The following is a 16,743-nucleotide window of genomic DNA, read 5'->3' on the forward strand; positions in this document are numbered from 1 at the left end:
CCATGCCAGGTGGCTGGGACCTGCGCTGCTGTTCTAAGGTACCGCCGGACCGTAGCCTGCTCTGGACCTTCACGGACCTGCAGCCGGAGGGGTCTAGGACACCCCGGGGCAGAATGAGGCCCAGAAATAAGAAAGACTTTTTTTTAGGTATCTTGCTCCGAGAGAAGATGCTCCTGAGAAAGCCCCCTAGCCCTTCCCCATCAGATGCGTTCGTTTTTGTTTAAACAATCCTTGCCTGAGCAAAGGGCGTCAGCTCCGCGGAGTGGAGGGTTTGTGCGTTTCCCAGGCATGTGGCAGTGGGCACAGTCTGGCGGTGGCCAAAGAGGGTTAGAGGGGGTAGGGTCAGGGAGAGAGCAAGACTGCTGGGGCCCGGACCAGGGCGGATGGGCCTGAAGGGACAACAGGGAAGCATTAGGGGAAACCTTGACGTCGGATCTGGACTAGAAACCGGGTTTCTGGAAAACATGTAGTGGCTTTTGGTCCTGGCTGTGGCTCCCACGTGGCTTGAGAAAAAGGGGAGAGAGGCCTGGAGGCCGTGAAAGTGCCGTGGACTGCCACGCTCTGGCGTGTGTCTGTGAGTCTGGGTCCATTTTCCATTGAGAAACACGCCTGTGCTTTTACCTTTTCTAAAAGCAAAGCGCTCCTGTCTGAGAACCACTGGGTCATGGAGAAGCACAGAACCAACCCGCAGTCCTGTAAGACACACTGCTTTGTCGGATTTTATTATTATTTTTGTGAATGTGGTTCTAAAGTAGCCCACCGCTTCTGGACCACTGACTCAGCAGAAGCAAACCACGTTTTAAGGCCGTTGTAAACCAAGCTTTAACCCTGTTTCAGTCTGTCTCAGGCACGCCGGGCTCTTCACTGAGCAGCCAAGGCATATCTGGTTGGCATTACTATTACTATTATTATTATTAATAAAAACAGTGTACTTTTCATTTCAGTCACCCTCCCATCATCTTATTTTATTCCTGGAACAACTTGTGAGTTCCCCAAAGCCCACGTTCCTATGTTCCTTGTGCAGGTCAGTGTTTCTCCTACACAACATCCCCTTCCTCGCTATTCCCATGTGTTCTGCCTATGGAATACCCTTGGACTTGGACTTGGTCCTAGGTCACTGTACTCCTGTATTTTTAAAGATTTATTTATTTTAGAGAGTGAGAGTGTGAGCAGAGGGAGGGGCAGAAGGAGAAGGGGAGAGAGAGAGAGACTCTCAGGCGGGCTTCCCCTGAGCCCGGGGCCCAACGTAGGGCTCCATCTCACGACCTGGAGATCGTGACCTGAGATGAAACCAAGAGTCAGACGCTTAAGCGACTGAGCCACCCAGGAGCCCCTACTCTCTTTCTGAAAACTTAAATTTTTAGAAAGGTAATTTTCTATTTCTATTTTCTATCTAATATTTCTATCTAATATTTTTCTATCTAATATTTCTATCTAAAAATTGCTATTTTTAGAAAGGTAATCTTATGCAAAAATAGAAGCCTAGTCACTTGCTATTAATAGAAGGAAACTGTAAAAATAATTATAGAACTATTAATATTTTTTTAAAGAGTTTGCCACATAAAATACTACCTAAAATGTCCCTTACGACTGCGTTACAGGTCTCAGACCTTGCGAACCCTGGGGTTGACGAAAGTGTGAAGCGAAGCCTCGTCCCAGTCTGTCTGTACCCCAGTTCAGGGTACAGAAGTGAAAGGCACAGGCTCTCTGAGAGCCACATAAAACAGAATAAAAAGGAGAGTAGGAGGGTCGTTTGGTTTTTCTCTGGAAAGCTAAAGCCAGGAGGGAACAGCGATTGCCTTCAGGTGGCGGGGCTGTGGGGGCGACGGGGCCGCCGGGAGAGCGCGCCCCATCAGGGCAGGCGGGCTCCCAGCTCACCTGTCACATGTTATCTTAGGAACAGGCTCAAGATATACATTGGCCTCTTTAAATGTCACAGGCTTCCAGGGCCTCAGAAGAGTCTAAAATTGTTCTTTCCAATCAGTGGCCATCTGGGAAGATTTTTGGTTTCTCTGGCTCGAGTTCTTGGAAGCTGCCCTTTTCTCTCTCCTTCAGATAAACTTTCAGCTTGAGATCCCTTCATAATTGAGTCATCTTGTACTTTGTGAGGTGATGGCTCTCCAAATCATCCTTGCTGTCCTTGACAGAACACACAGGGGAGATTGTGGGCTTCACGTTGACAGCTGGAATCTAAGCTCTGTCACTGAATACCCGGGCGGCTCCAGGGACCCTGCTGGGGGTGGGGAAGCAAAAACGGACACTCGTCTCCCTCTCCCAGTTTAATGGAAAAGACAGGGAAATAAATAAATATGGCGACACAGTTTAATAAATGCTAGGATATGAGTAAGGGCAGGCTGTTGTTAAAAAATGGAAAAGGGCATCAAACCAGACCAGGAACACCAGGGAAGGCTTCCTGGAGGAGGTAACACTTGACTTAGACCTTGGAGGATGAATCCGAACTTGGTAGGAATGGAGGGGAGAGCGAGTCATCCCGGAACAGTGTGGGGGTAAGGCTGAGCATAAGTTTTCTCATCTGTAAAAAGCTAAAATGATCCTCACAGGCTTATTGTCAGGATGAAATGAGTTAACATATGGAATTTGCCTGATGCTATTCAGGACACGTGATAAGGGTCTGAGCCATTCATTTGAACCCCTTGGGCACTTCCTCTGTGGACCCACAGAGTGTGGTTCCTCTTCAGTTGTGCTACTTAGATCGGGTGATCGGGATTTATCTGTTTGTAAGACCATTGTCTCTGATAGATGGAAACTCCCTGGGTAGAATGATGGGCGATCAGAGTTTCCTTGATGGTGGCAGTGACTGTTCTCTCCACTGGGAGACCTTAACCACGTTAGCAGAAGCTCAAGAGAAACTCCAGGCTGACATTTTTCCAGTGGAATATTTATGTTTAAGAGTAGTTGCACAGTATTTGAAGGGAGCACATCCCTCCCCCCATGCTGCTCCTAATGCTACACTGAGTGACCCCTGAGGTCTTCCTAGGGTTTGGATAGCACCTCGCATCCCGCATGCACCAGGTACTTGAGGTACCCCTTGAGTGACCAGGCAACCATGCGGGGAAGCCGCGCTGTGATTCAGGGAAGGCCGCCCTCTCGCTTCTCCGGTCTCTGTTTCCTGCTACAGATCCACGGGTTTATAGCTTCTCTCTTCTGGAGAGAAGGTTCCATGCTGTGCTCCTGAGAGGACAGCGGGGCCCCCTCCGTCTCTGTCACCTTGAGCTGTGGCTCACTATAAGGGAATGTGGAGTCAACTTACCTGGGAGAAATAGGACCAGAGGATCATGTGCCCAGGGCCTGTTCTGTGGACACTTGTGACCACAGCTCCCTGTGCTTGGAGTAGGAACAGCTTGGGCAGGCCTGTCTGCACTTGCCCTCTTGGGCCTTTTTGTGGCCAGTGAGCCATGCCCAGCCATCCTGAGTCTCCTTCCCTGGGTGCTGATAAAACCCCATGCTGTGGAGACAGCAGGGCAAAGACCTTAATGGGCACAAAGTTGCAAAAGATACAGGTGGCCAAGGGTATGACAACAGTCTCTGCCCGCACCACCCCTCTCGCCTTGCCATGGTGGAATGTGACCCCTGACAGGAGGAACTGTGTTCTCTTGGGCCCCTGACACCGTACCTGCGTCTCAGAAAATGTTCATCGCACATGAGCGAGTGAGCCGTTCCTGCCTCGCAGGCTCAGCCCGACCCCAGCTCTCCGAGCACCAGGAGCGTGGAACTGGGCGTTCCGGAGGAGCCCGGACACCTGCTCGCTTCCTCTCCACGTGTGGGTTTGGACTTGACCCCCCTTCCCTGTCTGGCTGGCCCTGGCCACAGCCCCTTAGGCGCTGGGGGCTCGTGGGCTGTGCTGCTTGTGGCCCTGGGTGTTGATGTGACCCAGTCCGAGGTGGGTTCCAGGCGGCATCAGGGAACTAAAACATGGATGCATGCTCTGTCGGAGAGTGGGTTCTTCCCGTGCCTTTAATCTAGCAGCTCAGTGGGGGTGTCAGCAGCCTGGGGTCAGAGATACGCAGTGTGGTTGGGAGGAGAGGAGGGCTACAGGACACAAGCAGGGGGCCTCTGTCCACGAGGGGTCATCTCTGTGCCCCCCAGTCTCCCCTCATCTATGCTCTTCTCCTTACAGGCTCCCCCGGCCACTCCGGCTCCACGTCCATGAGCCCATCGGCAGCCTTGTCCACAGGGAAGCCGATGGACAGCCACCCCAGCTACACGGACACCCCAGTGAGTGCCCCACGGACTCTGAGTGCAGTGGGGCCCCCTCTCAATGCCCTGGGTTCTCCATATCGAGTCATCACGTCTGCCATGGGCCCACCCTCAGGTGCACTGCCTGCGCCTCCAGGAATCAATCTGGTTGCCCCGCCCAGCTCCCAGGTAGGTGCCCATCCTCTCGCGGGACTTCCCGGTGACTCGCACAGGTTGTCCCTGGCTGCTGCTGGAGCTGAGCCCTGGCTCGGCAGGGCTCCGAGGTTGCTTGCTGACGGGTCCTGTCTCCTGCATGGCCTTCACGGAGTGTGTCGACCATGCCTCATGGGCCAGGAGGCTGTGGCCCAGAGGCCACCCCTGTGGTTTAATGGTTTAGCCCTGGCAGTGATTTCCTCATTTCTGAGGGCCGTTTGTCATTCTGGGGACAGACCCCTCTCTGTTCTTCTCTATTCAATAATGAGTGTTTATCAAGTCTGTGAAGTGACTGCGGCTCCACTACATGCTGAGGGCGATAGGGAAGCGGAAATGATCAGAATGCCGTCTCTGCTCTCTAGGAGCTGGTCACCGAGAGGGGGACTGGGCAGGTACGGCACATGGACAGATCTAGAAGATGGCCCGTTGTCCCTGAGATGGAGGAAAAGACTAGAAACTCATGAAGGAAACCTCCCCTAATTCCTCGTGTTTCTGCTGCAACAGAGGGGAGGAGTGTGTGTGCGTGGGCTGCATGTCCTTGCTGCACTGAGGACCCCGAGGGTGGCTGATTGCCACTTCCTGCCAGCAATGTCGCAGCGAGGTCGTCCACCCTCCTTTCCTGTGGTGGTCAGCTCTTGCCATGATGATGCTGTGTAACAATCTTCAAATTATCATGGTTTACAAAAACACACATTTTTTTTCCCCCTCACTTGCAAATGTATGTTGGCTGGGATGGCTCTGCTTCAGATGGTCGGGGGGCCAGGCGAGTCTGCAGACTCGGTGCAGGTCTGCTCCTCGGTCCCAGAGTAAAGGAGCGACAGCTGTGGGGGCATGCTTTTCTCGTGGGGTCTCGCGAGTGCAAAATGAAAACCAGAGCAGCAGGGTCCAGTGAAGCCTCTGCTCGCTTGTGCCCACCAGTGTCCCATGGGCCTAAGCGAACTGTGCGGCTCACCCCAACACTGGCAGGGCAGGGAACTAGGTGGTGCCTGTTTCAGCGGGAAGTACTACGGTGACACAGTGCAGAGGATGTGAAGAATTAGCAACAATAATCCCATCTACCATGTCCCCTCTCTTACTTACGGGCATCTCACTTTTGGGTTGCACTGTCCTGCCCCAACCATGGAATTGGTAGGTTCTGAGGCTTCCTTGGAATTTATGGTTTTGGAGAAGAGCCAGGAATCCCGTCATGCCAGTATTTCTTCCTAATACAGGGAGAACTTCTGAGACCACCCTTAGACCATCCCTTTCAAGAGGCTTCCTGGGTGCAGAGTCTGGAAGCAAAGCCATGTGCGGTCACAGAACTTTAGAGGGTGTTAACGGACTCAAAAATCTATCGACTGGGGGACCCGAGCATCTGAGAAGACCTTGGGGGTGGTCACTGAGTGTGGGATTGCGGGAGCTGGGGCCAGGCAGGCAACAGAGGTGCGTGAGTGGGGCGGACATCTATCGGCTGGGCTGGTAGGGTCTCCAGGGAGCTGCCCCCCTTCCCTTGAAGCCATTCAGATGTCAAGATTTGACAAGCAAATGGGTCACATGTGGCTAGGCCTTTTAGCCCCAGTTTGTAATCTGATGGTTTCACCCGTAGGATCTTCTTCAGAGTATACATTTCTCCCCCATCCCATATTTTGGCCCTTGTGGAGCTGGCGAAAGCCCACCGGAGAACCACTAATTCTGTCTACATTGTCCTCATCCCACGATTGAAGTAGCAAAGCCTAGTGAGCTCAAGTGACGGGTCCCCCCGCAAACAGCCAGTCGGAAGCAGAGCCGGGGTTCTGGCCCCGGCATCCTGACCCCCACTCTGTGTTCATGTCGCTGCACTCACCTTGCTGCCATGGTGTGTGCTGACTCAGTCCGTGACCCCCAGATCTTCCGCTGGCTGCCAAGGATCAAAAGATGATGAATTAGTGCGCCTGAGGAGCCTCAAGGGGGGCGTGGCACATCATGCAGGTGAGTTGCAAGGCAGCGTGTGTGGGCGACGGTAGGCACGAGGGCGCAAGGGCAGGGAGCAGAAAAAAGGCAGCTCTGAATGTCCCACATGCCTGTTCCATGAGAGTGTGTGACCACTCAGAGGTGTGGGGACCAGCCGGTCACGGGGATGTCCACTCGGTATTTAAGCCACTGTCACCTGCTGTCATGAGCAGAGCTGGTGATGGATACCCTTGAGAATGTGAGATATTGTTTGTTTCTTTTGTGCGAATGGACTGCAGGAAGGCAGGTCCTAGCCAGTGGGCTGGGGACAGAAGGAAACGTTGAAGTTCTGGGCTGAAAGTAAACTCGTGGCAGGGTGCGCCCATCCACTCATTCAACTGTTTAGGAAGACCTACTGTGTATCCGGCGGTCCTTGCCACTGTCCTGCATTCTGGGGATAAGCGCTGAATAAGGTAGCCGAAGTCTTTGCTTCACAGCGGTGACCCTGTAGCAGGCAAGCCGGACGAATAGCAAAAGAAAGAACAAGGTGGTTTCAAACGGCAATCATTGTATCTATGAAGCAATAAGACAGGGTGAGGTGACAGACAGTGACAGGGCTTGTGGGTGGGGAGTGGGCAAGACACCATCCTTCAAGGCTGCTTTTAGCAACCATGCTCCGGTCTGATTGAGCCAAACCTAACCAATAAATTCAGCTTCCTAGCCGAGCGAGTGGCAGGGCCGCTATTCCTGGACCATATGTCTGTACAGAGGGATTGGGGTTGAAAGGTCAGCTGAGAGCTGTGGTCCTGGCCAACTGGGCTGTGTGCAGAGGCCGAGGCCAAGTTTCACTCCGGGAGCTATATTAAGCTTGCCAAGCTCTGGGGAAGCTCAGCAGCCCCGGACACTGAGTGGTGTCGTGGGCTCGGGCTCTGGAACTCCCGAGCAGAAACATTCTGCCCAGTTAAGCGGCCGGCACAGGGCACCTCGTATCTGTTAGCTGCAGTGAGCTGGACTCTGAACCGCCCGGATAGAAGGTCTCTGTGCATCTTGTCTTCCTCGCCCCGGACGGGTCTGAGGGGGACTCGTGCAGGAAACATGCTCCTGCAGTGAGCCGGGTCTCGGGTAAGTACAGGTTCGGGACGAGGGGAGCGGGGGAGCTGTGGTGTGGGAGCAGCAGCCGCGTCTCCCGTTCCCTGCTCCTGCCGTTGGAGTTTCACTCTGTTTTGCTCTTGTTGCATTTTCATTCTCGAGGAGTAAAGAGAACTGAAGCCGGTACTGTGGGGGCGGGGACTGTGTAACCTTTTGCAAACCACTGAGGCTTACATGGATCTCGGTTCCCTTTTCTCTATTTTGGGGTAACATGCTTTTCCCTGGTTACTCTACAGGGATAGTTATGAATATTAAGGGAGCTCTGCATTTGAAAAATCACTTCTTAAGCGCTCTACGGCAGTAAGGGGGTGATATGATTATTAGTACACCTAGGTGCTATTACGCACTTCAGTGATTTATACTCTACCCCCGTGTGATTGTTGATTCTGGCGCACTCTTGCTGAGAGGTTCCACAGAAGTTCATTACCATAAGCATTCATTGAACCGGGCACTGGAGATTTAAAAAAAAAAAATTATAAGACTCAGTCTCTGCTCTGGGGAGTATCTAAGTGGAGGGAGCAATTTCCAGAAACACCGAATATATCGTTGGGAAGATATTTATGGGGCTTTCAGACAAAAGGATCTAGGCCTCATTTTCCTGACTCTGTGTGTGTATGTGTGTGTGCGTGTGTGCGTGTGAGTGTGTGTGAGTGTGCTGCCTGTTGTTTGGACTTGGAAGCAAGCCCTGCATGTCCTTGGAATGCCCCCACCTGAACCCAGCTGCCTCACCTGGGTTCTGTCCCTGATAATTCCTGCCCTGGTAGTGATCGATAACTGAATTACTATCCTTGCAGATTTTTATAGAGAATACTTAAGTAATAAAAATTGCAACTCTTAGAGCTGGAACAGACCTTAAGAATCATCTTCTATAGTGAATTAAAGAAGTTAAGCTGTAAAGTCTTTTCTCCAAGAGAAAGCACACTTGGAAGGCTGTTGTGTGTGTCAGATACAAGCAGGTTGGGTGAACTTGGGACAGGAGATCAGAAGCCTTCTTGTTCGCCCTGCCCATTGCCCAGCCACACGCACACTCTGAGTTGGAAAAACCATGGATCGAGTCTGTACACGAGGAAACCGAGTCTCTGAAGCAGGGACCTGGTTAAGTGACCTGGTCAAGATCACATGGTGAGGAAGAGCAGGTGTCCACCCGAACCCAGGGCCCCTCTCTCCCCGGTCAGGAAGTCCAAGCTCCCTACTCCTCATGACAAAGACACTCACTGGGTTAAAGGAGCCCCACTCTGCAGAGTCCGGTCCCTGGAAAAGGAGGGCCTGCTTGTGGCCTGGCAGGCCCGCCGCGTATCTGCATTCAGTGGAATAATTTTGGCTGAGAGCAGCTCAGAAATGCGGGACCTGATGTTCCATGATGGCTCTAGGGCATCCGGGAAGCATTTGGCCCCTGGCTGAGAGGCTGCAAATGGAAGCTAGACCAGTCAAGTGTGTTTTCGCCCTGTTCTCAGGAAGCGGCCAGCTGCCTGGTGAACCCCTGCTCTGAAAGTGCTCGCTTCGGCAGAGCCGCTTCTAATGGAACGAGACAGCCGGGGGGAATGTGGGCCAGGCGGCTAATGGCTTTGCACTCCGGTGGCTGCCTCCCATCCCATCTACCTTCGCGCGGAGCCCACACGAACCCCGAGCGGGCAAAGAGGCCAGTGGAGAAGGGAGTATGCCTCTGACCCATAAGGAGAAGGGGTGGAGGGGGGCTGCAGGCTCCCACCTGGGAGAGGGGGAGCTCCTTACCACCTGGGTGGGTCAGGAAGCTGCTAGGGCAGGGGCTCTGACAGGTCTTACGGTAAAGGAGGAATGAGCTCCTAGCCTGGGCTCCAGCTTGGGCAGGCCCCTAACCTGCGACTGGGCAGAGCGACAGCCCCAGTGTCTCCCTCCTCCAGGCTTTCCTGGAGCTGCTGTCTCATTTCCTTCCTTGAGGCAGAGTTTCAGGAGCAGTGGTCCTCGGTGCAAACCCTCCAGTGGCTGCTTTTAATTGCTTCTCAAGATTAAATCCACTCTCCTTAGCCAGGGAAGCCTCGGGCTCTGTCACAGCCCCTCCCCCAGGCCTCGCCTCCCACCCATCCACATGCCACGGGAGGCCCCGCCTTCCCTCAGGGGCCTTTGCTCTCAGGGCCTTTGGCCAATCACCAGCCCATCACTGGCCCCCAGGGGTGTCTTACCTGCTTTTGAAGGCTACCGGCGTCCTAGCTCAGATGCCGCCTTCTTTAGGAAGTCTTCCCTGATGTCAGTTGGGGGCCTTTCCTTCCTAAGCAATCCCAGCTGATTCTCAGTTTCATCAGCGGCCTGTCCCCTTGAGGCAGGGGCTGCCACTGTCCTCCTTTCTGCATCCCCGTAGTATTTCTGAATGAACACTCGAATAAACCAACTGCTCTCTGGCCCAGTTTCCTCATCTGGAAACTAGAATGACCTCATAGGGTTGTTGTGAGCGCCAAGCAAGCCTTCTGTAGAGGGTAGTGCTAACAGTAGCATTAACAGTACTTGCTGTCTCTGACCTCTGGAGGCTGCAGGGGGCGAGGCTGGTCCCACAGGTCAGGGCAGTGGGAGGGGAAGGAGAGTGATGGCCTCTTGAGCCTCAGGTGGTGGTGGCCTCCTCCTTATTCCCATATCCTTTCTGGTCCATCTAAGGCTTTGAGTATAGAGCCTTGGTCAGCCAGAGGGTTCTTTCTCTGGGGTCATCTGACCTAAAATGTTGACATTTCATGGGTGCATCTAAGGGGTGATAGCTGTTTCACTGTCGTGCTCCAGGAAAGTTGTCACCTAGAATCTACACCAACAGAAACCCCCTCAACCTATTTCTTAAAAAGCAGTAAATGTCTAACTATGTCCCACATCTGAAGTAATGATAACCTAGATAGTATCATGACAACATTAGTTTTCCGACCCCTACCCCCACACCAAGAAATGGAATCATTTAACCCCTTTGGTGGATGTGGGCTCATTTACTGCAGAATTCCTAGCACAGAGTAGAATGTCGACTGGTAAGAAACACTCAAAAGTCTCATCTCGATGAACCGGATCTTATTGGAATGGTAGGAGCTGGAACTCACAGAAACCCTCCTGGGTGCCGGGCGCTGTGATGGGGATTTTCCGGCGTTACGTCACGGAATCCTCCCAGCGACTCTGTGGACTCGGTCTTACTGGGCTCATTTTCCAGATAAAGAAACTGGGATGGATGAAGATAAGTAACTTCTTTGAAGTCTGGGGGCTGTTAAGGGCAGACCAGGAGTCGGGTCCGGCGCCGTGGGACAACAAAGTGATTGATGTTTTTCCTGCCAAACTGGTGAATCTTAGCCCTGACTTCATATTAGCATTTCCTGGTAAACCTAGAGGAACAGCGGTACCAATGACCCTCAGAGCCATTGACTCAGAATTTCTGGGTGTGGAGCCCTGGTATCTGCTTTTCTTTTTATTTTGTTTTTTCCTCTAAAGCTCCCAGGTATACATCTAGGGCTGAGAACCAAGGTGTGACACCAAAACAAAGCAAAATACTGGGTACAAGTCCTAGATATCTTGTCTTAGCCCTGTGCAAAAGGTGGGGGAGAGGAAGAGAGAGAGAAGTCTCCCATCCCACGTGTGTTTGCATCCTTCGTACAAATTTTTAAAAATTCCTGATGACTTGGACTTCAAAGCAAGGAGCCGTGCGCTGTCTTGTGTTTCTGCATCCCTTACTGCCCTTGACCCGAGCCTCTGCCCCCACCTCCTGTGCTCAATAAGTATTTGCTTAGTGAATTGAATAGCTGTAAATTTAGAAGGAACGTAACTCAGGCTGTATTGTGTTTTATGTTTTATTGATTATTCCTGCTGTCCCAAAGTCCTTGAATAGAGAAACAAATCCTACCTTTGGTTTAGTTTGAGAATTGCTGTCACTCTGGGGAGATAGTATGATTCAAAATTCACGTAGACCATGCAGAAGTCATTGGAAACTTGCTTCATTTCCCCGATAGTTACCAGGTGCCTCTGCTGGACACAAACACATGTGTACTCGGCACCACCTGGGAATTTACTTGTAAGTGTTCCTATTTTTTGTGCCTGTCCCCACTCTTCAATGAGAGTGTGCATTTCTGAGGAAAGATCTAGGTTTTCTGTCTCCCTTCAGAGTGCCCAGAAGGTTGGGCTGTGCTCATGAACACTCAAGGTTTCTGCTAAGTGGTTGATTCTGTCATGTGTATTGACTATTTGATGAATACAGAGCACTCAGCTGTGGCTCCGGTAATCTCCCCGAGCACTGGAAGGCATGGAGGTGGTGGCGGTGAGGGCCCAATGTGAACTTGGGACAGGGCTGAGGACAGGGACACACACGTTCATTGCTTCAGCTTTTGGGCACACCAACTCCCTACCATGTGCCAGGACCATGTTGGGTATGGGGAAGACAAAGCAGATAGTCCCTGGCTGTACGAATTTTTCAGTTTCTTTGGAAGATGGCCTGTTCCTTATGGTCAAGTTCAACACCATGATCTGGGGCTTTCTACCCAGTTTTGGTGCTACTGCAATGGTTTGGACATTTGGTTTAGCTTCCTCTGTGGGCTTATTGAGATGACCTCCTCTTCCATTTTACTGTGAACTCCTTATGAGTGTGTATTTTTAGACCTCACTTTTGTACCCCAGAGCCTGGCATAGTCCCTGCAGGGTAAGCACTCAGCCAGTGTCTGTTGATTGACTTAGTGAAGGGATTTGTCTTTTTTTTTTTTTGCTTGGCTCTCTTGGAGTCTAAGTCTTTTGCCTAAGAGCTGTAGCTCCTCTTGGAGCACTGCTGAATAGACAGTCTGCCATTATAACAAAATCTAAAAACACATGGTTGACTTGTCCTAAGTGGGTCTTAAGCGTGTCCAGGGTGGATTTCCAGCTCTTAAGAAACACATGGGTAAAATGAGTAAAAAATAACCATTCTGATCATGTGTTGTGATGTTCAATTTAGGTGTTGGTGTTACAAATGATTTAGTTCCTCCGTGTCACTTTTTTTCTCCCTTACATTCATATCCCCCCAATAGGCAGTTTCGGATTCTCTGTACTTACGAACTACTTCTTGAAATAGATTTTGTTTTTTTCTGCGAGGATACCCTCGTTACTTTCCGTCTCAGGCATTGGATCTGTTCTGTCTCTGTGTTTTATTGTATTTTTTTCCCTTACAGCTAAATGTGGTCAACAGCGTCAGCATTTCAGAGGACATCAAACCCTTACCAGGGCTTCCTGGGATTGGAAACATGAACTACCCATCAACCAGCCCCGGATCTCTGGTGAAACACATCTGTGCCATCTGTGGGGATAGATCCTCAGGTACGTGTAGAAGCAGACGCCACTCTTGGGGGTCCCATCCAGTGAGGGTCCCAAGACGGCGCCTGTTCCACTGCTTACCTGGCTACTTTGTACCCAGTGGAAGAAAAAGGGCCTTTGAGGATGGTCCAGCATGGGGCCCAGGCTGTAAATTTCTGGCACTGGATTCATAGCCTGAAATCTGTATGAAGTTAAAGTAAGAGTTCATTTTTAAGGATTGGATTTATAGGAAGCATTTCAGAAACACGTCTCTGGAGTTACAGTGTTGTATACCATTTATGTGGCATAGTGAAGCTGTTATAATGAGTCATCTCTTTAATTTAAAAAAAATGATTTTTTTCTAATTCTAAAAATATTGTCCCAGGGTAGGAAATGTCCCAATGTAGGAAGAACTAGAAAAGTATCCAAGAAAACTAAAAACATTATCTGTAATGTTCCTAGTGAAGCTAAAGACTTTACTCTTTTAGCATATTTCTTTCTACAACATTCTAGGTTTTTCACATGATTTCATGGGTAGAAATAATTATGTTTTCATAGATTTCATCCTCTCTGATTCTCTTCCATTTTTGCCCAAATGATTTCTTTCATGACTTCTTCTCCCCCCACCTCACCCCGCAACCCTGCCAATTTTGAGGACATGAGAATCTCTGTTTTGATGAATGAGAAGATGGGGAAGGCTCTTTCCTGTGGCTGTCCATGGTGGTGGACTGAGGATTCCTCATCTTCCTGTTGTCACCAAAGCCACTGCAAAATTCACTCCATCGAAAGTTTCCTGGGGCCTGGAACTGACTTCGCAGTGTGGCTGACTTGTTCACTTGTTCTCAAAACGTGGTTGCCAAATGGTGCGGGTTTGGCCGTTGCCATAGCAACAGAAGGCCAGTCACACCCTAGCAGGGTTTCCTCTGCTATGGCTTCTTTGAAAGTCTGGGAATTTCACTCAAATACGGGAGAGTCATGGGAATGACATGCAGGTACCATGTTTCTCAGAGACAAATACTTCAGAGCTGAGAGCATTAGGATTTTTCTGCCTAAGAAAAAAATCCTATATTTATTATTGCTATGCGTTCAGTGGGTTGGTGTGGGCCACTGATTGAGCCCCGACTGGCTTCAGCAGGCAGGCCATCTCAGACCCCCATTTTATCTGAGGGCAGCTTCCTCTGACACCTCAGCTCCTGGGATGCAAATGTGTGTCTCGACTGGTTCTCAAGGACGTCTTCACGTTCACTTTGCCATCAGCCTGAGTACAACGGAAGTAGAAAGCAATGTCAGGTCCACAGCTAAACAACATCACAGGTTACACTGAAGAACTGGGGGTATATAGAGTTCGAATGATCTGCTTCCTTCTGTTTTTCCACATTCAAATCAATTGAGCACAGCCGTCTGGCGTGTAGATCTGAGAAGGGCTGCTTAGAAGGAGGGTTGTGACTGGTTCTTGGTGCCCCTGTCAGGTGCATGTGGTGGCTCTCCTGACACAAAGGAGCCATCCGTGGCTGGGGTCATTGGAAACTGTGTGGAACACGTAATCAAGGCAATGAAACATGTAACAGAATATTCTAGATCAAGCAAAACTTCCTTCCATCAGATATCTAAGTCATAAGACTACATGTCCTTTTATGCTCTGAAGATCATATACCAATTTATTTCTCCAACAGCAAGAGCATCTAGAAAATCCATAATCCAGGTTCCTGTTCCTAGTCTGTGGTGGAAGACAGTACTCCTCAGTGGGGCTCCCATGTCCTTGGGCCTCAATTATGGGGAAATACTAGTGAAGTTGAGGGCTTTTTTTTTTTTTCCTGTTAGATACTACATAACAAGCATATATATTTTTATTTATTACATATACTAATGTCTTGGATGGAGACAGAACATTTCGCTTAACTAAACACAAGAGTTGCCTTAATAAAATAAATGTAAACAAAATCTTGGGTCAGGACTTTTCTGACAGTGCTCTCTCTAGAACTGGCGATTCCGGATGGGAGACACGAGCAGGGGCCTCTTTACTCTGCCTTCGTCTGGTCCCTGTGGTCCAGCCTGCCTTCTTCGATGGCTGCTCTTTGCTGTCCGTCCCGGGGCCCAGGTGGTGGGCCGGGGTCCCTGGGGAAGAGCCGAGGGGGCTCTTGTCAAGGAAAGGTCCAAATGAACACGAGGACGGTCTCTGCCCGGTTAACTTTTTCTTCTTGTGAGCAGGGAAGCACTACGGCGTGTACAGTTGCGAAGGCTGCAAAGGGTTCTTCAAGAGAACCATAAGGAAAGACCTCATGTACACGTGTCGCGATAATAAAGACTGTCTCATTGACAAGCGCCAGAGGAACCGGTGTCAGTACTGCCGCTACCAGAAGTGCCTGGTGATGGGCATGAAGAGGGAAGGTGAGACCCTGCCCCCGCGGCGAGACAGGTATAAACCACGGTAGCACCCTCCTGATCTCCCGAGGACTGCGGTCAAGTCCCCCGTCCGACGCAGCGGGTCCCCCAGAGCAGAGAGAGCAGGAGCGCCTTCCTCCTCCACGCTCAGCCTTCCTCTCCGGGAGCTCAGGTGGGGGTCCGCAGGCTGGACACTCTCCCGGGCTCCTCTCAGACGGGCAGCAAGTCTCAGATCTGTCGTCCGGGTCCTGGACCCCACACATGGGTCATTTGGATCCTTCGCGGCCTTTCTGGGCAGAGCAGCCTCCTCGCCTCTAATCCTCACGGGAAGGTTGACTGGTTTGAGCCATCTCTGTGGGCTTGTGTAACCTTGGGCAGCTACAGCTCTTCTGAGGTTGGTGCATTCCATGGACGTGGGGGGATTATTGGCTTTACCAGTAATCGGACATTGCCTTCGCCTTCAGAGAGACCATCGGTGTACAGTTTTAGGACGTTATGTCTCTCAGTTTACAGCGTGGGTTCGTTGGTTGTTATAGAACAGGGAATAAAAAACCTGAAAGTGCTTTCCGTTCATTTAGAAAATCGAAAGGTCTTTCTGTTAAATATCACAAATCGAATCTGGCCGTTAATTAACTCGTGAACTCAAGCAAGGACACAGTGTGAATGGTGCCTCTTACTAGATTACAGAGTGAGGAAGTCCCGCCTCTCTCCAGGAAATGGGGGCAAGGCGTGTAATCAGCCCCGGGTGACTCCTCATTCTCCAGCAACTTCTTTTCTCTGAGAATAGGGGAGGCTGACTGAAGGGATCAATGAAGAAAAGGTTCTCGGAGTGTCTCTGAGGAGATAATGCTACCAAGAAGCAAAAATGGACCTTCTTAGCATGTCTGAGGTAGATGGAGGTGGCCCTTCAGAGTAGTTTACTAGCGCTCACTGTTCCGCAGCCAAGGAAACCGGTGTGGGATGGTGAGGGGAGTTTTCCAAGGTCTCTCTGGTCCAGGCTTGCTGGTCTCTGCTGGGCCTCCAGCAGCTTTGCGCTTACTGTCTCTCTGCCTGCAGCACACTCTTGCCAGGTGCCTGCAAGGCTCCCTTCTTCTCTTCCTTCAGACCATTACTCACTTGTCAGCTTCTGGGTAAAGCCTTGCTTGTCTACGCCGTCTAGAATTGCATCAGCCACCCCGGGTTCTTCCTAGTCTCTTTTCCACAGCGTGTATCACCGTATCGAACATACTTATTTTGTTTATCTCTGTCTCCACCAAGGCAAGTTTTCCCCCCCGACCGCTTTGTCACCCATGACTAGCACAGGTAGGCATTTAATACGTAATTGCTGAATGAATGGGTGAGTGGTTTAAACTGAATATCGGAATCAGAAGTTTTAGTCATGCAGGAGCTCCTGAGAGAACTCGTTCCCTCCTGCAGCGAGTGTTAACTGAGGGCTTGCTTCATGCTCGTGTCATTCTGGCTGTCAAGGAATCAATGCTCCTACCGGTCGGAACATGTGAGGTGAAAAATCAGCTGGTGGAGACTGTCTCCTCTTCACCAAGATAGAACCGCTGCTCTGTGGGGCTTCTGCCGCCATGATGGTCACATGTAAAATTTAAGACCCCAAAGAATGTCTCCCATCAGCAAGAGCATGATGGCTGTAGG

General features: G+C 50.8%; 1 protein-coding gene across 3 annotated transcripts in view; it reads left to right on the top strand.

The window, feature by feature from the left end:
• Window positions 1-16,743, top strand: part of RXRG (retinoid X receptor gamma) — a 123,645-nt gene that overhangs the window by 93,523 nt on the left and 13,379 nt on the right. For 2 of the 3 annotated variants that reach the window (XM_032872988.1, XM_032872989.1), the window contains 3 exons: window positions 4,139-4,386; window positions 12,597-12,741; window positions 14,926-15,105. In XM_032872988.1, coding sequence (XP_032728879.1) covers window positions 4,139-4,386; window positions 12,597-12,741; window positions 14,926-15,105 — 573 coding nt within the window. Of the gene's footprint in view, window positions 1-4,138; window positions 4,387-7,207; window positions 7,441-12,596; window positions 12,742-14,925; window positions 15,106-16,743 lie in introns of those variants that run through there. The other variant, XM_032872990.1, reaches the window with a different exon arrangement.

Source organism: Lontra canadensis, unplaced genomic scaffold (assembly GCF_010015895.1).
Source record: "Lontra canadensis isolate GAN:19392208 unplaced genomic scaffold, GSC_riverotter_1.0 scaffold46, whole genome shotgun sequence".
Classification (NCBI taxonomy): domain Eukaryota; kingdom Metazoa; phylum Chordata; class Mammalia; order Carnivora; family Mustelidae; genus Lontra; species Lontra canadensis.